Source organism: Scardinius erythrophthalmus (genome assembly GCF_964197995.2).
Source record: "Scardinius erythrophthalmus genome assembly, chromosome: 5".
Lineage (NCBI taxonomy): Eukaryota > Metazoa > Chordata > Actinopteri > Cypriniformes > Leuciscidae > Scardinius > Scardinius erythrophthalmus.
The window spans coordinates 3,335,138-3,360,571 of record NC_138225.1 but is presented as its reverse complement, the minus strand read 5'-3'; the positions used below and the strand labels follow the sequence as shown (position 1 = coordinate 3,360,571).

General features: G+C 35.9%; 1 protein-coding gene across 1 annotated transcript; it reads right to left on the bottom strand.

Annotated features, from left to right (window-relative positions):
* Positions 1 to 791: 791 nt before the first annotated feature.
* Positions 792 to 24,885, bottom strand: ca4a (carbonic anhydrase IV a). The gene is made up of 8 exons (XM_081365483.1): positions 24,751 to 24,885; positions 13,437 to 13,481; positions 13,168 to 13,332; positions 11,295 to 11,440; positions 9,304 to 9,396; positions 9,131 to 9,197; positions 5,116 to 5,279; positions 792 to 2,607 (listed from the first exon to the last, which is right to left on the bottom strand). Exons 1-8 carry the CDS (start codon positions 24,809 to 24,811, stop codon positions 2,428 to 2,430), a joined length of 921 nt encoding a protein of 306 aa, XP_081221609.1. The 5' UTR covers positions 24,812 to 24,885; the 3' UTR covers positions 792 to 2,427.
* Positions 24,886 to 25,434: the final 549 nt, after the last annotated feature.

The window sequence follows — 25,434 nt, the reverse complement described above, 5'->3', positions numbered from 1 at the left end:
TAGTTTAAGTTTTAGTAATTTTGCTATGTGTGATTATTATTTATATTTATATTTCTGTAACAATACAATAAGGTTTAATCTGTTAACATTAGTTCATTAACTAAGACGAACTAACAATGAGCAATACATAACATATTAATCTTTGTTAATGTTAGTTAATAAAAATACAGCTGTTCATTGTTAGTTCACAGTGCATTTACTAATGTTAACAAATACAATATTTGATTTTAATAATGTGGAAATGTTGAAATGAACATTATAAGATTAATAAATGCTATAGAAGTCTTGTTCATTCTTAGTTCATGTAAACTAAAGTAGTGAACTAACAAAACCTTATTGTAAAGTGTTACCAATATTTCTATTTAGCTTTATTTGATTTAACCCTCATTTCAGTCGTAATTCAACTCATTTATTTCAGTTAGTTGCCAAGGCAACATTTCTATTTCTATTTCAACATTTCATTTTTTATATAATATTTCTATTTTATTGTATTTTATTTCAGCTTTATTTCAATTATTTTTTTTTTTTAAAGTTAACAATACCGACACTTAACAAGACCTTTAAGCTCTGCTGTGTTTTGATTAATTTATTAATATGAAATATAAAAATGCATAATTAAAACACTGGCGGATTGAAATGGGGAAATTGTTGAACACTGACAGTAAATAGAGCTTAACTTTTATTTAATTACTTGGAATATTCCTTGAAGTTATCAAAAAAAAAAAAAAGAATTCACGAGACTGATTTAAAAATGAAATGCAGACATTTTTTTATTATAATGGAATGCATTCTCTACATCATACAGCAGTTACATCGTCATAATATCATCAGTGCATTCTGACATGTTGACAAAACCAACATTTAATGAAGAATAAACTGTCGATATGCACATAGGAGACAGCGATCATTGATTCCAGTGTCCAAAGGAGGTCAGATTCACTTTCAGCAATGATGCCAAACGGATAAACATACAAACATACAAAACATACATAATGTGTAAAAAAAAAAAAAGTTACACATAAAGATAAGGTACATCATGAGTACAGAAGTTGCACGTATCCCTGCTTATACAGTCTGAAAAATCTTTATGGCAAAATACTACTAACATTATATGTTCTTCATATTCATTTTCTCCAACAAGAGCATCACTATGTCACATTTTAAACATTTTAAAAACACAAATCATGTGTCCTCACAACAGACTGGAACAGAATCAGTTTGATATACAGTATACTAAGTTTGTGTGCGCAAGATGCATGACTTTAGACGTCTACAGCAAGTCCAAATGTGTGTAAATATCATGCCAACACTGTGTGTAAGAGTTGTGAAACTGTGTTGTACATTCTAGTTCATTTTAAAACGACCTCTACCCACAGATAACGCTTTTCTCCGCTGACCTATCTTTTATGTGTCTGAATGAAGCAATGCATGTCTGGGTTAAACTTAGAAATGCCAAAGTACTTGGTTCCTTTTTGTAAAGTGACTTTGGGGTGTTTTCACTCTTCATTTTTAGGGGTCTGAAAGGTAAAATGTCATTTTACATGTAAATACTCCAAACAAACACTGGTCCCTTTAAAAAAAACACAAAAAAACCTGTATACGTGTGTATATATACGCAAAATTTAAGATATATATCATGATATAATAAATATGTGTATATGGAGTAATTTAACTTGCTGTTTATGTGTGTATACATATATATATATATATATACACACATACATACAGTATATACACATACATATATAACACACACACACATATATGTATATATGTGTGTGTGTGTGTGTGTGTGTGTGTGTCTGTACACATTATTTAAACAAAACATGTATATTTCAGTCCTATGATTTTTTTGATTCTTTTAAACTCGAGTGTAAAAACGCCCTAAAAATGTATAAATTCAATCCAAGTAAATGTAAAGTTGTGTGTTTGCTTTGCTCTATTCTCGAGGCTCTGTGACCTTTCACCCTTGACCTCTGCATCATTCTCTTGAAAAGTGCTGATCATCGTTGTGTTTATTTGTAATGCACATCTCCAAGCATGTCACATCAAAGCCTTCCAGCATCATAAATATAGCCGTGTGTGTGTATGTGTGTGTACGTGTGCATATGCATGTGTCTTGGCAGATGTCTATAATAGATAAAGGTCATGCATTTATCACCCGTCAGACCTTCACAGAGGATCTGAGGCTTTAGTCCAGTTCCTATTGATAGCTATGAGCAAACGTCTAATGGTCACTCTACTCATGCAGTCCATCGTTTCTAGACTAACTACTCCTGTAGAAGTGGTTGTTTGTGGTTTTATTGAGTCGGCAGCGTTTGAGACGCCGTGACTCTGTGGTTTTGTCTTTATGGGTTTGATCCTGCTGGTCCGTTGATTAGATGAGAACTCATTGTGTTAGTTGTGCAGGTAACGGGTCGGTTAGCTCTAGTAGAGACGGGACAGGCCGAGCGTTGTACTGATTGAGGCCAAGAGAAGAACGACGCTGACCGTGAACGCTGGACCACTGGACCGATACACCACACGCGTGTTACGAGGCTGAACTGGTCTGAAGGTTTTCACCATTGGATTCCCATCATGAAACTTCAGGGCGGAAAACGCCCGAAGCTGTATGAAGATAATAATAATAATCAAAGATAGTCATACAGATTTAAAGGGGTGGTATAATGCCCTTTTCACAAGATGTAAAATAAGTCTCTGATGTCCCCAGAGTGTGTATGTGAAGTTTTAGCTCGAAATACCCAACAGATATTTTTATATAGCATGTTAAAGATGTCACTTTTTGAGGGTGTGGCCCTTTAAATGCAAATGAGCTGCTGCTCCTGACGCAGGGGGCGGAGCTTCAAGAGCTTGAGCTCACACACACATGCACTGAAAATTTCAAAAACTTTTAGCCTTTTATGTTCAAACCGGAGTCAGACAATGATGGAGAGACTCAAGAAGAAGTGACAACATGTAGAAGAAACAGGACATTTCTGAATGGTTAGTTGATGAATTTATGAAGCTGATGTGTAGTTATCTTCTAGTCATTGATTAGCATATTCTGCCTTAATAATCTATAAATGGTGTTCAGGGGGCGGGGTTTATGTAAATTCTAGGGTTGGTGATGTCACTAACCCGGGAGGAATGTGGTGTAGTCTCTACCAGCCGTTTGTTGTAGTCCTTAAAAAGCGGTTTAAAACCATGTTAATTTTTTTTGGGGTGAACTGGCCTGTCGTAATTACACTTAGTTCTTAGTTTATTCGTTTATTTTCTAATAATGTACATTTCTACTGCAACAAGTGCAGCCCAAAGTGAATCAAGAAAACCAGACAAAGACAATACAAACACAACAACATAATTTAGTTCTCTCCTGGGTCAGACTCTAAAGCTAAGATGTAAAAGTGCTTCTTCAAAGTCATTTTAAAAGCATTCATAGTGGTGGCAGAGCGGATGGAGCAAGTTATAATAACTGGAATATATTTAAGTATATAAATATATATATGAAATATATAAGAATAACTGGATGCAAGTTATTCCATAATCTGGGCATGATCGCCTTTTCGGCACCTGAAGCAAAACTTTATCGTCCAATCTCAGATTCTTTACTAGCTGGTGTAGAATAACAAGATCTGACAAGATTGATAAGAAGATAAGAGGGAGCGAGATCAGTTAAAATGTAAAAAATGATTAATAAGACCTTGAAGTCGATCCGATATCTGATGGGTAACCATTAAAGGGATGATAAAATCTAAGTGAGGGCATAGGTTTTATCTTAGCAATTAATCTTAGGTAGTAGAAACTAGTTTTCACAAGAGCATTAACTTGTTTTGCAAAATTCAAGTCGGAATCAAAAGATTTTTTTGCGTATGGGTGAACAATATACATTCTGGCCTATTTAGATATTTAGCCAATATCCAGTGGATTTTGAATGAAATATAAACCATATAAAAATTACCCGTGCAATTGTATAATTCACCACAGTATCTAGATTGTAAACTTGCTGTTGATTCTGAAGTTTCGGAAAAATAAATACTATTCTTGCTGTGTAAAATACAAATTATATGATATTTATTTATACTCTACCTGTCAAAAGTTTGGAATGATTCAGATTTTTCATGTTTTTGAAAAGCCTCTGCTCACCAAGCTGCTTTTATTTGATTATAAATACAGTAAAAACAGTAATATTCTGCTGCTTCATATTTTTTGTGGATACCAACTAGTTATTAAGATTTAAAAACAAATATGAAATGAATGCTTTTACTCAGCAAGGATGCATTAAATTGATCAAAAACAACAGTAAAGACGTTTTTTATAATGTTACAAAATGCTGTTCTCTTGAACTTTCTATTCATCAAAGAATCCAGAAAATTAAAATGTACTGCGGTTTCCTCAAAAATATGAAGCAGCAGAACTGTTTTCAATATTGATAATAATCATAAATGTTTCTCCAGCTGCAAATCATATTATGCTGATTTCTGAAGGATCATGTGACACTGAAGACTGGAGTAATGATGCTGAAAATTCAGCTTTGATCACAGAAAAAAAAAATACAGTTTACAATATATTCACATAGAAAACAGTTAAGACTGTAATAATATTTCACAATTTCCACTGTATTTTTGATCAAATAAATGCAGCCTTGGTGAGCAGAAGAGATTTCTTTCAAAAACATTAAAAAATCTTAATTATTCCAAACTTTTAACCTGTAGTGTCTACATAAATGCAGGACTGTACAAGTAAGTTAATGTTAGTTAATAAAAATAAATAAATAATTATAAACAGTTAATAAAAATCCAGTTGTTCATTGTTAGTTCACAGTGCATTAACTAATGTAAACAAATAAAACTTTAGATTTTAGTAATGAATTAGTAAATGTTGAAATTAACATTTACAAAGATTAGAAGTGCAGTTCATTATTATTATTATTTCATGTTAACTAATGCTGACTAATGATACCTTATTGCAAAGTGTTACCAAAATATGAATACAACTAAACAGTCTCTAGTTCTCTCCTCCGCAATGTTTAAATTTGATTGTCCATCCAACTCAGAAACTACTAAAATTGTACGAGTTGAATTTTTTTAACTAGGCAACTCAGTATTCCCGATCGCATGTGAAGTCAGCGTGTCGTACCTGTTCTCTGTCGAGGGGAATGGGGTTCTCGAACACCGTCCACACCACAGCCTCGGTGCAGCCCGGTGTGGTCAGGGACCCTTCGTACCGGTAATAGTTCGTCATGTTCCCCTCAGACAGAATGAGCTGATTCAGAGAGATCTTGCGAAGGGTTGTGTTTTCATCTGTTCAAATCAAAAAGAGTTATTCAGAGCGAGTTCAGTTTTGAGGCTGTTCAATCACACAGAACCCGTTCATGCTTTTCTCTGCATTACTTTTCCATTGTTTTTCAATGTAAACACACACTAGACAGATGTCTAGCGCAATTGACTTTGTACACGGACGCATGTATCATTCCTATTTTGCACCCGACGCGCACTGGACTTTTCCCTCCACAGACGCACGTCGGTAAATTAGGGAATGAACTTGCGCTCCCGGGGGCGGTTCAGCGAAAAGAGGAGGCGTGTTCCAGCGCAAACGTTCCCTGGTGCTATTTTGCAGTTTCAGAAAACAATTCCGCCACAGACTAGGAGAAACTTCTTCAGGAACTTAAAGAAAAAAGTCTAAAGTCAGTGGCGCATTCAGATAAATAGCATCTGAACGCGCCACTGACTTTAGACTTTTTTCCTTAAAGGGGGTCACACACCGGACGCCCATTAATGTCGAACACATTATTCTCTATGAGTGCACACACACCGGCAGCGCCTTTCAGCGTCTGTCCGCGGCGCCCAGCAACGGCTCAGGACCGTGTTCAAAATCCTGCCGCGCCACAGAGCGCCATTTACATAGTTTTTATATTAAATTTACATTTATGTGTCTCAAATCGTAGTTAATGTATATACGGACTTCAACCCTGTGCTGCAATATACATTTAGTTTTATATTTATTTACAGAAATCAGAAAATTGCTTATGTTACCGGATTTTCAGGTGAGAGTTGTCCTAGACGTGGCGTGGCGCGGCGCTGAGCTGCGCGTCCGGTGTGCGACCCGCTTAAGGGCGCATGCTTGGCCATAATGTAGCATGTGCACAACGCATATACTCTTTGCTTATCTCATCTACACACTGATGCAGCAGTTTTAATTTTTGCAAATCATACATTATTACAAGGAAAAATATTCCACACGAGGGAAATCATTGTTGTGTCCATGAAGATGTGAAAAATAGCCATAAATCTAGCTTACACATTTACCCAAATTATTATATGCCTGTTTAACTGAAGCTAATTTATGTGTGTTTCTCCATCCCCAATGTCACTTCTCTGTGTTTTACGGCCCTGACGAGAACGTCGGTCTCCTCGGCTGTGAACCGCTCCTGGCAAATCCGCCGTTATAATAGCAAACCGCCATGGAACAAGCGCGCCTGCTCTTAAAGGGAATGTGAGATGTCGCTCTGATTGGTTTATTTCACGTTATGCCCAAACCACACCTATGAGTAATGAAGCGACTTCAGACCAACCCATTTTAGATTTGCGTCGGGCGCAAGAATCATTTATAATAGCAACAGTGCCCGAGATCTGCCCACAAAGTTACTTGCGTTTCACGCTTGATACTTGCGTTTCAGATCGTTAAAATAGGGCCTGAAGGCGTTTTTCTCAATGTTTCGATTTTTTTGCACCCTCAGATTCCAGATTTTCAAATAGTTGTATCCCAGCCAAATATTGTCATATCCTAACAAACCATACATCAATGGAAAGCTTATTTATTCAGCTTACAGGTGATGCATGCATCTCAATTTCAAAAAATGTACCCATGTGCCGACCGATCAGGTTGTGAACGTATCCCTATGTGATTTAGGTTTAGTAGGTTTGGGTCTTTATCCCTGTTCAAACCAAACCCATATTGAGTGTTTGCTGCCAACAAGCTCTTTTTTTGTTAGTTTCATCTGACCATAAAACCCAGTCCCATTTGAAGGTCCAGTCGTGTCTGACAACTGAATATGCTGGAGTTTGTTTTTGGATGAGAGCAAAGAATTTTTCCTGAAACTCTCCTAAACAACATGAGGAGATGTAGGTGCTGTTTGATCTTTTTTATGAGGGTTTCGGACCCCAAGACTCAACTAATTTCTGCAAATCTCCATCTGTGATCCTTGGAGAGTCTTTGGCCACTCGAACTATCTTCCTCACCATGCATTAATCACACAATCTTCAATCTTAGTTGATTAGAACTTCTTAATTATGGCCCTGATGGTGGAAATGGTAATTTTCAATGCTTTAGCTATTTTCTTACAGCCATTTTCTATTTTGTGAAGCTCAACAATCTTTCTCAGAACTATATTCTTTGGTTTTACTCATTGTGATGAATGATTAAGAGAATTTTGCCTTGAGTTTCCTCATATTTATACTCCCGTGAAACAAGAAGTCATGGCTGGATAGGTTTATTTTCATAGCCTCCTTTGATCATATTTACCAAGAGTGCCAATAATCCTGACCATGACTGTATGTGGAAAGTTTCTATGTAGATAGTTTTTTCTTCTAGGTATTACATATTAATAAAAAAAATAATAATAATAATTGATCGACAACTGTTGATCTGAAGGTGAAGTGTGTGTTTTCTGTGCCACTAACAGCATCAAACGGAACTATATAATGAAAAATAAAGATAACAATCATTTACAAATCTTTATATTGTCCCTCAAACTCACGTCATTGGTTGAGTCATAATTGGCTCAAACAAACAGATCAATGTTTTGAAAGCGTCACAGCGGAAGTCAAACTACTAATAACTGACTGAGATTCTGAACATTAAACCGACACACCGCAAACTAGTTGAACATTGAGCAGATTACTCACTTTTAAGAGAATATTCCAGGATATATTTATTCTGACGACGTTGTGCCTCATCATTGTTCTTTTGTTGTTTATATTATGCATTTACAGCGATGAAAGAGGGAGCGTGGAAATTAATGCACGAGTATCATAAATACAAAGTGCACATATTTAAACCAAGTCAAAATGATTGTCTGTGCTAATCGACAGCATGCCACAGATGAAATGTGACCCTGGACCACGAGTCGCACGGGTATATTTGTGGCAATAGCCAACAATACATTGTATGGGTAAAAATTATCGATTTTCTTTTATGCCAAAAATCATTAGGATATTAAGTAAAGATCATGTTCCATGAAGATATCTATCTATAAATTACAGAAACGTCTGTCTGTCTGTCTGTCTGTCTGTCTGTTTGTTATTCGCATATCTCTCGAACCGTTAGTCCGATGGATTTCAAACTTGACAGGTGTCTTGCTACGGGCACGAGTAATTGCAGTGCCAAGTTTGACGTTGTTTGGATAAGAAATGCAAAAGATATAGTTAAATATATCGGTAAAAGAAGCCCCAAGAAGGTTGTGGTTTAAAAATAAACACCAACAATTACTAAAAACACACACAAAAAGTGATTTTGCACGGGCACTTTGCACTGCTCCCTGAATTGACGTGCTTATTCATTTGTGGATGTTAACTGAATCTGTAAGTCAGCTATGCTGTTTACTTCTGAATATTATATTTCATTCTGGTGCGCTTAACGTTATCGCTACTGTGTAATAGTAGCCTATGCTATTCACCAACCAAACAGATCCTAGTATTCAATGTGTTCACAGTCTCTTACACGGACATCATTTGTAGTTGCCCACTGAATGTCACTATACTTTTGCTGTGTAATTGTAACAATGAGCACTCAAACACACCAAACCAACAATTACTAAAAAACTGATTTTGGACGGGCATTTTGCACTAGATTTGTAAATTTCCAACCGTAAATATATAAAACATTTATTTTTGTGAGTGAATGCAGCAAAATCGTGAACATAAATGAACAACTTTAAAGGAGATTTTCTCAATGTTTCGATTTTTTTGCACCCTCAGATTCCAGATTTTCAATAGTCGTATCTCGGCCAAATATTGTCCTATCCTAACAAAGCACACATCAATGGAAAGCTTATTTATTCAGCTTTCAGGAGGTGTATAAATCTCAATCTAAAAAAAGGTCCAGGGTCACAAGTATTCCTGTAATATTTCAGAAGTGTTTGTTCAGAACTTACTTGTTTTCAGGACGCTGCGCAGGGAGGTTGTGAAGAGGTCGTACTTTTTGTTTGAGCTGCTTGACTCCTGCCGGATAAAACTTGACGTTATTGAGGTTTTTCATCTTATAAATTCAAAATCATTTCAAATTCTCTTAGCAAACTCTGCATTTTAAAGCACGTGCGTATCAAACCTCGTAGAAGAATCCCAACACAGCGATTCCAGAACGATCTTTGAGTGCATCTTCAAGTCTGCTGTATTTGTCTTTCATGTGCACAATATGCAGCTGGTGAGAGAATAAATAATGCCATTTATTTATAATAATTAATCACTGTAAAAATGTATCGTCATTTTAACAATTTAGGATACGTTTACATGAGGATGTACTAAAAATGAAAATGTTTTCCTCTGTGTTTTTCGCGCTGTTCACACGGATCCGCAAAAACGACTAAAAACACTGTATTATTCAAGCCAGGCCAGTAGATGGCGATGTAACGAAACACTACGCACCTATAGACTGAACACGTGATACGCATGTCACCGTTTTCACAAATGCACGTTTTTGTTAACAGTATAGTTTTAAAAAACTTGCATTTTGAAACCCATTTTACATAAATAAGTTTTCCGTTTTTTAACTCTTTTCCCGCCAGCTTTAAAAAAAAAAAGAAAGTTGCCAGACACTGCCAATTTTCACAAAAATGTAATGTCTCCCAGAATATTTTGTTGTATGAATATCCGAACATGCAATATATTACAAAAAAAAAGAACAGAGCATCTGCTTTTAAACCAAAATAACCGTTTTATTTGAGCTTTATGCATTTATTTTTAATCAACACTTAAATGTGAGATAAGATTAATAAAAGAGCAACTTTTTGAACAAAGCTGAGAATTTGTTTTATTTCAAAGACTATAACGTGCATAAGCAATGCTTTTATTGCTTGTTTCTGCTCTTTTTTCACCTGATGATTTGGAGATTGTGCACTCTTTCCGAAGTTGTGTAATAGCGCCCCCTATTGTATAACAGTGAAAACACGGAAAGCCATACAATTCCGTCAGTGGCGGGGAAATTATTAATAAAAGGCTACTTTTTATGCGTTAAACTTTTTAATGCTGTAGCCTGTTCGCAAAAAAATGCAAAATGCAAAAACTTTTCCGTTTTTTAATACATTGTTGTCGTGTAAATGTTCTCTAAAAATCCTATGGTTAAAAACCTCTTTAATTGGTTAACAGTACATTACCCTATTCTATACAGTGAAACACTGTAATCGATCTAATGGGATGTTTCAGTAAAGTACTGTTAAATTAACAGGGTTTTTTGGGTGGAAAAAAACATATTAATCAAATTTACTGTAAAAAAAAAAAAACGTAAATTGCCGTGCCATGAAACATCTGTGTGGCCTCTCACAACGGATGGGCTTTTCACTGAAATAAATGTTGCTTCTTATTAGGGTTTTTATGTTGCATTATTGTAGTGGTGTGTGTTATCGTGATGGTGTTTTTTCTTTACCACCAGTGTTTTAACGGTGGTAGATTTTAGATTTTTATCAGTTAAAGAAATATATTGTTACACTTTATTTTAAGGTGTCATTGTTACAGTGTAATTATATATTTAAGTACTGAGTAATAATAAGCAACTACATGTACTTACTATAGGGTTAGTGTAGGATCAAGATTTGGTTGCATGTAATTATGCATAATTTACTCTTAATACTATGGTAAGTACATGTAACAAATACACTGTAAAATAAAGTGTTACCAAATATATGAAGAGTTCAGTTGCAAAAGCCTCCAAGTGCCATCTGAAATTTTCTTCTAGAATAATCATTTTTATAAAGCTTGTATATTTAGGTTAAGTAATTTCACTTAAATGACAATTAATAGGTAATTTTCATTGCCATTTAAGTGAAATTACTGAACTTAAATATACAAGCTTTATAAAAATGATTATTCTAGAAGAAAATTTCAGATGACACTTAGAGGCTTTTGCATCTGAACTCTTCATATATATATATTTTTTTGTTTCCACCTTATGCAACTGATACAAAACAAATTCAATGCGCAAAAATCAGGCGGCGCACATACTAGCCCATTCTAGTGTCTATATTTGCGTCACGCACACTGTACCCCTCGTGTATGCTAAAAACCGAAGTTTATTTGTGATTTAGTCGCAACAGTACGTCGCACCTCCATTGGATACTGCTCTCCGTCGATGGTGTGTTCAGATCCAGGCCCTCCATCTGAACCCCAGTGAAGGTGAAACTGCACAGCCTTGTACGTTTCTCCCAGGTTTCCTCCAGACACGGTGGCTTTGATGGGAATACTGACCTGAACTGAGGTGGAAAAGACAGTAAGTTATTACTACGACAGTGATTTTAGTGTTTGAGTAAAGATGCACATTTCTGCTGATACAAACACAGACACATCTTTCTTCTCCTGCATCCTATTCTTCCAAAAACTGAACTTTTTTTGTTACTAAAAAACACACAAGCTAGCAAAGCCCAGGTGAGGAAAAGTAACGTAACGTATTACTTTCCTTAAAAAGTAACTAAAGCCCTATTCGGACGGGACTAGTGTAATGGAGAGGAGGGGTAAAGTCATTATCTCCAGAGCTTCTCTGTGATTTTAGTCCCGTCTGAATGTGCATCTCAGTGATCATCACCGACAATGTCAGGAAAGATTACGGCGACTTTTACCTTCAGTAAAAAGGTCTGGAAAAATGACCTCAGGTGATACTAATCCCGTGCGAATAGACCTGGTGTAAATATGCACGTAAATATTCCGTCATTTCCTGTTTAAAAGTAGTTTTCCGCGATTTTTAAAGTATGCAGACGCTTGAAAAAGCATCAGTTGCGTTCTAGACGCTGGGACGAGTCTGTGGCAAAACTCTAGTGTTTCACACACACCATTCAGATCAGAAAGAAGATCGACAGCACTTGTTAGAGGCACGAAACATCTTTTAGCGTTAGGTAAGAGCCTATTACCAACACAATCCAATCTGAAGTTCATTAATACATCGTTTGACCGGACATAACTGTTTTATATATCTAAATATAGGTTATATGTGTTTGTACACGTGATATCAATAAGCAGCGTAACACACACATGACGAAAGGAGTGACGGCGGTGTGTAAATCGAGTTACTCTCCCACTTCTGCTAGTTTACTGAGATCTCTTATCCCATGCGAATTGGCCATTAATATTACAGACGTCCTGTGGTGAAATTACATTACTCCATCCACCCTTGTAAAGCTAATCCCATCCGAATAGGGCTTCAAAATTTGTTACTTTTTTAGGGAGTAATGCAATACTGTAACGCATTACTTTTAAAAGTAACCTTCACTAACACATATCTGAGATTTTTTTTTTTTTGTTACTTTAAAGACAAAATAAACATGTCTGTGTTCACTGCAAAAAAATATTTTCTTGCTCAGTGTTTTTGTTTTCCAGTTAAATATCTAAACATTCTTAAATCACGATAGATTTACTTGAGAAGAAAAATTACTTAAGATAGTAAGTCTTGTTTTTTAAAAAACAAAAAAAATTAAGTTTATGCTTGAAAAAAAAAATAATAAAAAAATATATATGAATCAAGTTTATTTTCCTTAAGTCTGCACTGACAGATATATATATATATATATATATATATATATATATATATATATATATATATATATATATATCTGTCAGTGCAGACTTAAGAAAAATTAAAGTAGTTTAAAGTAGTAAAAAACTAGTCTGACATTTTCCTTCTCAAGTGAATGCATCTTGATTAAAGTATTTTTAGATATTTGAAATGAAAAACAACACAAAAATACTAAGTAAGCAAATAATTTTTAGCTGTGTTGGCAATATATTTAAGTTTAGTATTTTAAACAATGGTATAAAGCATGCACATCAAAAACTGATGATAATCAGATGCATGACCAAAACATAGATCGTAAAATGTGGCGCACTGTTGCTTCACTGAACACTGAATGATTTGACTAAAGTGTAACAGAAGTGGTTTGATCTGCGTGCTGTTCATCAGTCATGAGCTGTGAGGTGTGTGTTTTCTGACCCGAGTGGCCGTTGTTCTTTATGGTGCCCTCGAATACTTCCTGGTAACCGGTGAACTTGAACGGCGTCAGTCTCTCGTCCAGCTTGGTTTTCTTCGTCACTATGTTGATCGGTGACTGTTTGGTTTTCCCACATTCTGCGTTCACTTCACTCCATTTGTCTGGTCCTGAGAACAACACAGAGACGCTGCGTTAGATTATTCGTTTTTAGTTTAGAGTGACGTGTCTAGAAACGGCACATTAAGAGACTGGTGTTTCTCCAGAAACTCACCTTTACATTGGGAATCACAGCTGACCTGCGTCTGGTAGCACCAGTCTGGATGAGGAGAAAGGATTAGTTAGTTAATTAAAATGCTTAATTTAGATTTTTTTTCTCTCTTTTTTTTTTTGCATTTGTCTTTTGAACCTCTGGGCATTTGTGGTGCAATGATTGGAGTTTGGAATCAGTTTTTGTATTTTTAAAAATGTTTTTGAAAGAATTAAGTCTCTTCTGCTCACCAAGGCTCCATTTATTTGATTAAAAATACAGTAAAAACAGTAAAATTGTGAAATATTATTACAATTTAAAACAGCTGTTTTCTGTGTGAATATATAGTAAAGTGTAATTTATTCCTGTGATCAAAGCTGAATTTTCAGCATCATTACTCCAGTCTTCAGTGTCACATCTTCAGAAATCACTCTAATATGATGATTTGATGCTCAAGAAACATTTATTATTAATATCAATGTTGAAAAACCTTGTTGCTGCTCAATATTTGTGTGGACCATGAACATAATCTAATTCAGCAAGGATGCATTAAAGGATTAGTTCACCTTCAAAAAACTTTTTGCTGATAATTTACTCACCCCGATGTCATCCGAGATATCCATGTCTTTCTTTCTTCAGTCGAAGAGAAATTAAGGTTTTTGAGGAAAACATTGCAGGATTTTTCTACACAGAATGGACTTTAATGGCAACCAACTATACCAATGTTCAAAGAAGGTTCAAATGTCCGTCTCAGTGCAGCTTCAAAGTCTCAACACAATCCCAGTCGAGAAATAAGGGTCTAATCTAGCGAAACGATCGTCATTTTCTAAAAAAAAATACAATATATATATACTTTTTAACCACAAATTCCCGTCTTGTACCATCTCTGAGATGCGGCACGCATTGCGTCATCACGTTCACGTCATCACACAATGTTTTCCTCAAAAACCTTCATTTCTTTTCGACTGAAGAAAGAAAGACATGGACATCTTGGATGACATCGGGGTGAGTAAATTATCAGCAAAAATTGTTTTGAAGGTGAACTAATCCTTTAAGTAGTTTAAAAGTGACAGTAAAGACATTTATAAGGTTACAAAATATTCGATTTCAAATAAATGCTGCTCTTTTTAACTTTGTTCATCAAAGAATCCTGAATTTTGTTCCCTCCAAAAAATATAAGGATCAAAAACAGTTTTTAACATTGATAATAAGAACTATTATTAATAATTGAGCACCAATAATAGAGTAAATTCTATTTGAAATATTTTCAGTTTATTTTCACATTTAAAATTGTAATAATATTTAACAGTATTACTGTTTTGACTGTGTTTTTGTAAGAGCAGAAGATACTTCTTTCAAAAATATTAAAAACTTTTGTTTATTAGCGTATTAAACAAGTTCTTGTGACTTCATTCTATTGTCTCGTCCAACAGGAAAACCTCTCCCGGTCGCTCACAATGAACACAGATTATATTAAACTGTTATGAGAATTGTTAATAATAAGACAACTATCTTCATGGACTCATTCAGAAATAACGAACGGGATGTTTTGAAGTCTATCTGGCAACTTCTGTAAGAAGTTACTCAGTCGTGACTTGATTTCATGACCCTACATCTCCTTTTCCCTCTCAGTGAGATCCTGTTATTTTAGAAATTAAAGAGAAATGTCACTGATGACCCAAAATGTTATTGCTTGGAAATTGCACTTGGGTCTCATTTGTTTAACTTCTGAGTCATAGATGATGTAGTGATTCTCCGAAAGTTTCTTATGGGAGAAATAAAAAGTCAATTAATGTCATCCAGTAAGAGTAACACATGTGAAGCCGCTCCGATCACTGGATAAGAAATGTTTGAGATCATATTGAGATCTGAGTTTTGAAAGCAGACGTTGATAACTTGGCAAATCTGAGAATATTCAAGACACTTTTGAGATCTCTCTGGCCTCGTTTGCACTGCAGGTCTTGATGCCCAATTCTGCTTTGTTGCCTAAATCCGATTTTTTTGACCGTCCGTTTACACGTTCTTTCAATTGTCACTCATATCCGATTCATGTGTTTACACTTGCCGCACTATCTGAAACATCATGCATGTTTAAAGGGTTAAATTATCTTGCACAGATGGACAAATGCAAAATATGATTGAGAATTATGAGGCGGAGGAGGACGAAAAGTGCTCATAAACTGGGTGTGTGACAGGCTGGGGAATGGGGTTTGGTCGAGGAAAATTTTTCAGTCAAAATATATATATTTTTTTGCTTTAACTCCTATCAGCTGATAACGATCAGTGCCAGATCAATCGCACCCTTGCTTTCAGCATTCTTGCCTTTCTTTTTCAGCTGTCATGAGCAGCTGCAATGAATGTCTTATGATTGTGTTGCTGTGATATTCTAAACAATTTGCTAAATTATGACCTCCTTTGTTTGCATATAATAATAGATTTCTCTTTGCACACACAATCTTAGGCATAAAAGATGATCTTTTTGTATTATTTATGATGTTATAGTGCTATTCAAATGTCATTTAGTTCAACTATTCAGCTTAATAGGGTCAGTATGTGTAACCCTAAACAAAATAATGAAATACCAAATTTCAAAATAAAATGTTTTATTTATTTATTTATTATTATTATTATTATTATTTTGCATTAAAGACTAAATCGAGTCTATTAAATACAAATAAAATAAAATAAGGTTAGGTGAAGTGTCCTGTTAATTTAATCAGCAGTAATCATTGCAGCCTGTGCATATCTCAGGACTGGTGTGAGCGTCTTGTGGCGGGTCTGCCTGTTTACACGACAGTTGCATTGGCACATTGCCGATTTATATCTGATTTATTTCCACATGTGAATGAGGCCTCTGAAATATAATCTGAAATAGATAATAGCCGTCCACACACCTCTTTAAAGACCCTCACAAAAAAGAAGTATACTTCAAGCTCATTTTATTAGATATTGAAATTGTAGTTTGCCTTGACCCAGATTCCACTCCAAAATATATTTTTAGAATGAGCTCATCCCCAAAATGGCTTAATTATCATAGAGATGAAGGAAGTCAAGTTATATTGTTTCTTCACCATTTGGGCTGATCACATCCTGAGCAAATGGTCATCATCAATTGCTGAACCCAAGGTGCTTCGTGTAATAAACTTCCACATCATTTTTTCTTACAATATACTTTAGTAAGGTTTGAGTAGGCTATATTTAAGCATACTTAAAGATACTAATGTCAATGTACTACACTGTATAAAAGTATTGTCGGTTTAACTTAAAAAGGTAAGTTACCTGGTTGCCTTAAACATTGTGAGTTCATTGAAATAAAAAAATTGAGTTAATACAACAAAGGAGATTGGTTTAATAAATAGAAACTCAAAATATTGTGTTATGGGAACCAAATTAATTATCTAAGTTGATTTGATAAAAGATAAAATGTTGTGATAACAAATCATGAAAAAATTTTTTACAGTGTATTTGTAATTGTCCCACTTTTTTGTGTAGAAAAGTATACTTTTAAGTGTAAAAGTATAACTATAGGTATACTGATAGTTTACTAGTTAAATACTTTTTTAATTAAACTTTTTTAAGTGTACTCTCATTTTTTACTAGGTTTATACTGCAAGTACTTGTTTTCTTTAAGATAACTTAATATCATACTAATAGTTTTACTATTTATATGTTACTTTTGCACTTTAAGTATACTACTATGTTCCTATAAGGTATTCATTTTTCATACTTAAAATATACATTTAACTGTACTAGGATTTTTGATCATTTTCACAAAGCCTCATCAAGCTTAATATAGTTCACGTTTGGCACAAAACTTGTTTTTAGTCACGGTGTCAATCAACTTCATCATTTCATGTTTATTAAACTCGTCCTCGATTGTTAGCTTGTTTGGTTTTCTCCCTCACAAACAAAGAGCTGTTCCCACGTCTCCGATCCATTAGCTGTTATTCTCCGCCATTCAATCGCTTCTGATACACAGGAATTGCTTTTCTATTGTTTGAGAGCTGGAAAGACACAAATCTCTCTATCTGTCCTCTGTTATCTGCTCATAGCATCGCAAGGGTCACATTCTTCTTCTTATTTTATTAATATTTCACAATGGAGACGCACGACTCCACCTTGGTCGTGGAACAAATATTTTGACCCTATCTCCGAAATCAAATATTCATGAAAAACACGCACGGCATTGAAATGAATGGGTCGGGTTGTTATTTCTAAGTTCGGTCCCACAGATTGGAAGGTGAAGGAAGTGCCAGTAAAATGGCACCGCCGGCAGGTCTTTCTACCTCATCTGTGATGCCGTTTCCTTCTGCGGGCACATGATAATCGGGCTCACAAACAAACCCAACGTGTGAACAGGCAGCCAAAGCCAAAGCATCCCAGTTTCTCCACATGAGGCCAGGAATGTGAGGACATCAGCGTAAGACTGTGATCAAAACACACCCGTGTTTATCATCTCCCATTGTGTGATGCAGATGATGTCATTTCCCTCACAGTAGCATCCTCTTGAGAGAGAAAACTTTCATGCTTATTCGTCAACTTATAAACACTGCATATGTTCAACTTTCACATTTAGAGGACCTGCTACAACTACTTGAGTTTCTTCCTTTTTTCTAAAAAATGTTTAACCAGAACACATTAACACAAGATAACAAGTCCTATTTTCTGAAAAAAGCATGAAAATTAAGTGAATTTATGCTTAAGACAAGAAAAAAAAGTATAAAGCTATAGGGTCAGAAGTTAAGTTTATTTTTTCGACCCCATTGGCATTTTTTGTTGTTGTTTGTTTTATGCATAGTGCCGCTTTAATGTCTATCATAATTTTGCCTGATTGTAAATGTATTTTAATTTAAGAATGTCTAGTGTTAAAAAAAAAGTTAAAAATACAAATTTGTTGATTTAATTAAACCTTTTAAGTTGCAAACCATATTTTGATGAGCTCTTTACAATTTAAATTTGTGGAATTTTTGCACTTTGTTTTTGTAATCGAGTTGTTGTAACTTAATGAAGTTGTCTTGATAACTTTGGATTTCTACTTCCCAGCATGCATTATTGTGTTTCATTAATAAAGGGAAAGACCTGTGAGTATTTAATGCATTGACTTTATTGTGGTTTTTGGTCTTTTGGGGACAAGTTATATCTTATTCATTCAATTTAAATGTCATCCAAGTTATTTTCAGTAGGCTATATGCTATACTAGCTGTTGATTTTAACTGAGACAAGATTAATTGGTTCCAGGGCCACGAATCAGTTAGTCAGAGTAATCAACCTAAAAATGTGTGTTAATGCTGTTTCTCCAACTCAGTGTTTGTTAAGTGAATCATTTCATTAACTCATATAGATTGATGCGCACTGTTACATTGAGCCTTAAAGCTACAATATGTACATTAAGACTTTTGCACACTAAAAAATGCTGGTTTGTTTTAACCCAAAAATTTAAAATTTAATTTAAAAATGGACAAACCCAGCCGTTGGTTTACATTTTTAATGTAACCAATGCAATTTGTCCATTTTTAAATTGCATTTTTAACCCAACGTTGGGTTAGTCCATATTTGACCCAAAACTGGGTTAAACAACACAGCATTTTTTAGAGTGTAATAAAATATTCAAAAATCACTTGCACAGTGTGATATATTTCCTGCAGTTGTGTACTTACAATATCCCAAAAGTTCCCAAAGATTTTTAATTTCAGAGAAATTCCCATTTTAAATAATGGCTCATCCCGGTTCACTTCTCGCCTGTCAGTGACGCAATAGCCGTGTTATCCCTGGTTTCCGCTCGTTCTGCCGTAGTAACATGGCGACAGACGTGGACAACTGCGTTACGGCTAGCGCACGCTCGCGCTGTTGTTGCTTCGTTCAAACATTATGGACCATGGCAAGCAGACTTTGGGACAAAAGGAGAACTAAAACAAGGATCAATATCAGCGACGTTTTCAAGATGCTGAGAGCTAGCGTCTGCGGCTAACTTCCACTTGACAGAGTGGAAATGTAAAAAACGAATCAATGTTATAGAGCTCAACATGATGAAATGTTAGAATATGATCAGTATGTTATTCTAATGTTGATCTCGCTCACTGCTAGTCTCATACAGACAAACTAACACAGAATAACATTATAACTCTAACACACTCAAATGCAGTTTAGTGTGATAGTGTCGAGCAAGTGAAACAGCGCTGCGTTCCCTCACAAGTTTCATTCGTCTAATAAACTGCCCTGTGTGAGTATTATTCAGCACTAGCTGGTAAGTTAGTTCGGTAGAATGAAATGTCCTCATTCGTTTATATCCGCGGGACTCCGCGCTGATATCTGTCTCTCATTAGCGATCGCGCTCTGCTTCATTCCACAGTCATGTTAAAAACATCAATGTATTCACTCATCCATAAACATGATTAGATCCTTCAGAATGAATATAAGTTCCATAATTCTGCTTATGCGTCATCAACCGACGCCTTTGTTATTGTAAGAGGTTAGCGACCGCTAGCGGGATTTTTTTTTTTTTTTTAAATACATATTGTAGCTTTAATGAAGTTTGCATTGATTCTGTCATTTTCCAGTTTATCACGGAGAGGCTGCATTGAAACAGTCTGTATAAAGATGACTTTAGCCCTATTCGGACGGGACTAGTTTTCCAAATGACGTTTGAGTTACAATTCTAATCAATATACAGAAAAACAGATTTCTAAAATAAGGGATAGGCCACAAATCTGTGAGTACAGTTTGCAAAACTGAACAGGTGATGTTGTGTAATATTCAGTTACTGCAAGAAACTGTTCCAGCGGGTGGAGTTTACAGGTACTGAATATTAAACATCACCTGTGTATACTCCATTAACGGGAACAGATTTTCACAGGAACTGAATATTACATCCAAATATAGTTATGTAGGTTAATCAAGCAGCCTATTGTTGTGTAACTTCACCTACTGGAACAGTATTTCACAATTTTTGCGAAAACAACTATTGCGAAAGAACAATTTACAATTCAACGATTGCGAAAGCGTGCACGGATTATGAATTTGTTCACGGTTACCGTTGCACGTAGTTTCTTTTCTTTTTCTTTTTTTTTTTCTGTATAGTTCTATTTTGTTAATACATTTTGCATATTCTATTTTGGCTTTCTCGGGTGTCCCTATTTTTGTTGTGTCCCTTTTAAGCCACGGGGTGAAACGGGTATGGATTGAAAAACCAAAGCAACTGTAGGCTACGGTTTACAAAGACTTTTTCTCTGGTACTTTTGGCGTAGGATATTTATTTCCGTCAAGGTCAGGCTGCGATGTCAAATGTATTCCCAGGAATGAGTGATGCGCTTTCCGCTTTTAAAGTTTCATAAAATAAGTAGCCTATATGGCTTGAATGGTTTAAAAGCACTAGCAAGAATAAAGCGCATCATATAGCCTAATGTAACGCCATGCAGCCAAAGGATGACAGAAAAAAGACGGATGTTGCGTTAATTGCGTTAAATATTTTCTTAACATGGAGTCTTTTCCCATTTCTACCAGTAACGCTTATTCAACTTCCCGCCTCTAGTGCGCAGTTGACGGCGCAACTGGGTTGTAGGTTGCCAGGTTGAGCTCACAAATGGGTTGAAATTTGTATGTTGTGTTGATAGCGCGGGTAGGGTGCGTTTACAAGATCTGGCAACTGGACAACCTTAGAATAATATATTGATGTGATTTTTCATATAACGACGTTTGGGCCATACAAACAACGGGAGTTTCACGGGAGAAATAACAAAACGGGAGGGGGGCGGGAGATGGGTGTGAAATACGGGAGACTCCCGGGGAAAAAGGGAATGTTGACAGGTAGCCTATGGGCAGATTCGGACAGGATTAAAATCTCAAAGTACGTCTGTGAAACAGACATTTCTCTAACGCCCCCCTGTGAAACTAGTCCCGTCCGAATAGGGCGTTTGGATTGAAACGAGCAGGTATCATTGGTGTGGGCTATCATAAGCGTGCGGTCAGTGGAGATTGAGAACAATTCCTGGCTGATATGAATGAACACAGCTTTTGATCTTCAGAGCCGCACGAGGAACAAAGTAACATGTAATGCCAAAGACTCGACGCTGCAGCCGTGGAATAAACACAGAGCTAAGAAAATACGGTTTCATGCACGTAAACCAAAACACAATTCCTGCCGTGATATTATCTGCTGTGAGTCACACACTCGATCGGTGTGTGTGTGTGTGTGTGTGTGTGTGTGTGTGTGTGCGCGCGCGCGCGATAAATGTCATCTGAACACGGAAAAGGTTTCAAAATTTGCTAGTTACCGAAAGAGAGTTTCCTTATTTAGACAGCAAGATTTAGTTTTACCTGCATGATCTGGCGTTTTGCCACTTACTTACTGTAGTACAGGGAAATATGTTCAGCCGTTTGGTATGTCTGCGTCCAGGCTGTTTGCTGAGGTTAGCTCACACTGACTGTGCACCTTCACCATAGTGAATGCCCACTTTACAAGACAGCAGCGTGTCTCTGTTGTGGTTAAGACAATCTCATAATGCATTTTGACAGAGAAACATTACAAAACACTTTTTTATCCATCTATTGTTTATTTTCTATATTTTTATTAATGCATCTTTTGTATGTTACTGTCTTTTATTTTATTATTGTGTTATATTCCCTTTTTACTGCCTTATCCCTATATGTATCTGTTGGCTACTCTTCTGCTCTGGAAGTTTCTTTCACCAAGACAAATTCCTTGTGTGTGTGTGTGTGTGTGTGTGTGTGTGTGTGTGTGTGTGTGTGTGTGTGTGTGTCATTCTGAGTCTAATTATTATTAGCTTATTTGTAAAGCATTTCTTGTGTCAGAAGGTTAGGCTACTTGAAGAATATTTCAGATCAGTCACTTTTCCATTTAGTTTTTTTGACAGCACTCGTCAATGTCAGAATGACTGAAAGGGCCAATCAAATCAAAGAAGGCGGGGCTTTACTGTTCACATGATGCGTTCGCTCCTTTTAGCTGTGAAATAGTGTGAGGTAAAATCTAAGTAAAAAAAGTCCATCAACTGTTTGGTTCCCCATATTCTTCACAACATATCTTCTTTTGTATTCTATAGAAGGAATAAATTCATACAGGTTTGGAACAGCTTGAGGAAGTTATGACAGAATTAAACATTTTGGGTGAACTGTCCCTTTGAATATCTGACAATTGTTTTACGATAGGAATGTTGAACAGCCAACGGTAATATGATACAAGCTACTAAACATTCTTGGGCACGTTTAGCCATTTTGATTTGAAAATATAGGCTAACATTTATGTAGCCTAATTCATGTAATTCACAGACTTTAAACAGAGACGTTTTGACGTATGATTAGACGCAAAGAGTGTGTATTTTGAAATAAGAATACTGTTTGCAAATAGTTATTTCATTGATTTCATTCTCTTTTTATTTTGGTTTTGGTCCACAATGTTCGAGGCTACTCTTCATTCCAGCATGTACATATTCCTCTTGGCTTCATTAGTTGCACTTAATGTGCCATTTAGTTACAGATGCTTCAATGAAAAGTCATTTACAGTCCACTTAACCTCGGGTTCCTCCACAGGGACTGAAGCTGTGATAATGTGTTGATCAAGAGCACAATAGTTAATGAATCAGCAATAAAGAGGAGACCTTTCAGTCCTGGCTCTTTAACCTCTTCACGACATTACTAAGTGATTGATAAGAAGATAATAATGGTGATATGAAGTGTTCGTTTGCACTTGTCTAATTTTAGCTCTTGTATGGAGACCTTGAGCCTTTTGACTTGTTATTGGCAGGCATTCATGTGCCCTAGAAAGTATATATGGACACTGAAGTCACAATTATGACATCAGAATGTTATGCAAATTATATCAAATGCTGTCGGATCTTTCCTCTTCACCAACATAATCATTGTCAATGGGTTGTAATCACATTAATATCAACATGTTCAACTAAGCACAAAGTCACACAATACTTATCAATCAATCAATCTTCAATTTCAACAATCCACATTGTTTTGAAGAGTGTTTGTCATGTATATGCTTTCACAATACACTGTTTCAAAGCGTCAGTGTTTAAAAATGTCTTTAGATCTTAGAGCAGGAAGTCTAACATCTAAGCAAGAGATTATGTTTTAACATCTTTAATCCAGAGGCATTTGTGTCGATTATTCACAATAATTGACACTTGCTTTGAAATTGGGTTTCTAACACTGAGGCATTTTTTTGAGAGTGACTTAATTTTCAAAATACATTCTTTATGCATCATTTCTGTTGCTCGTTTTACGTCGTTTTTACGATTTATTAACCACAAACGATGAGCGCGCGTTTTCACCTGACGCGTAATCGCATTCGTCTGTGGGAGTAACCATAGCATTTTGCTTTTGAAAACCAAACCATAACTACTGTCATTATCACTTCATTGTTAATTTACATTTCATGTCACTAAAAACTGTGTGTTTTGCGAAGCTTACTGTACAATTGTCGCCAGATGACACATTTGGGTTGCGCGTAATGAACCTCATTACGCGCCGCACATCTCGATGTTCCTTTAAAAAGTCTAGCTTTCTGATAGTCATAGAAGGCTGTGATTCGCAGGTGTGTCAGAGCTTCACTCGTTGGCAAACAGTCCGGACGCCTTCAGGATTTCACGCGCTCCTCCTACACAAGGAACGGGAACAGACCGAGTGTCCTTGAGGAGAAATAAAGATGCTCCTTCCTCCGGGAAACCAGCCAGCGCGCAGGAACTATTCATTGTTTTCCGATGACGGACTTTTCTTTCGAGGTTTTTCTAAATGTATGAGATAAATAACCACCTGACAGTCTGCATATCGGTGAGAGAGCGTTTGAATCAACAAAATATTTACTGAGAATTACAAAAAGTTAGACTATTCCAAATAACTAAAGACAAGCTCTGCGCATTAATGCATAAGGTCATCTTTATTTTTGGTTTGGGATGAAATTATGTGGTTATTCTAAGTTGTGGATATTCAAAATAAATCATATGAAAACCGTTAGAAAACATCACGCGTGTGTACTTTTGAAAAGCTCGAGGCTTTACTGAAATTACCAAATTTATTATTGTTAGGTATTAATCAGTGACAGTGTTTTACGCATTAAAACAATTGACTAAGAAACTGTTTACGAATAGCCTGAATGTAAATCTCTATACATGTCAATGTCACTCAGGAGTCAGTCTGCTCACCTTTAAATTATGCACATTACTTATAAATAAATAAACACCAGTAAATGCATGAGGTTTAAGTTCATTCTGATCAGTGCTTTGTCCCATGAAATGTCCTTATTAATATCAAACCCTGTGGATCAGTGAATAAGCTTGAATATGAATGATGATGATGCAGTCGATATGAAACTCACCTGCAGCGCTGCATGAATGCAGAAGCAGAGGCAGGAGAAAAGCTGAAAGCAGAGCGCGCATTGTGACTGTCCTGGGACTCCAGCAGTGAGACTGGACCGAGTGTGTGTCCTGTGTGTGTCCTGGGACTCCAGCAGTGAGACTGGACCGAGTGTGTGACCCTTAGAGAGTCTGATCGGCTCTTATATACTAATAAATCTATCAATGAACGGATGGAGTCTGTTGGCCCCGCCCCCTCCCATCATCACATTCCTCTAATACAGTTATAATGAGAGCATCACTGGAACACTTTACATCTATCTATCTATCTATCTATCTATCTATCTATCTATCTATCTATCTATCTATCTATCTATCTATCTATCTATCTATCTATCTATCTATCTATCTATCTATCTATCTATCTATCTATCTATCTATCTATCTATCTATCAATTGTTCCATCCATCCATCCATCCATCCATCAGAATTTGATTATACAGTGGATTTTAATATTGTAAGTATAGTAGTTATTAGTGATGATATGGTTTCAACCTGAATAACTCTCTGAATTACTGCCATGATATATTACATAACTACCTTCGGTCAGCTCAGTCTTGACTAGCTTTAAGGTAAACTCATTGCAGCACACGACAAAAACAAGTCCATACATCTCAGCTCATCTTATTCAAACTTTATATTTGTAT

Excerpts from the sequence above, each read along its gene's own strand:
- ca4a (XM_081365483.1), bottom strand. The coding sequence starts at position 24,811 with ATGCGCGCTCTGCTTTCAGCTTTTCTCCTGCCTCTGCTTCTGCATTCA. Across the intron at positions 13,333-13,436 it reads CTGTGATTCCCAATGTAAAG|GACCAGACAAATGGAGTGAA; the intron begins GTGAGTTTCTGG and ends TGTTGTTCTCAG. Across the intron at positions 2,608-5,115 it reads TTCCCCTCGACAGAGAACAG|CTTCGGGCGTTTTCCGCCCT; the intron begins GTACGACACGCT and ends ATCTTCATACAG.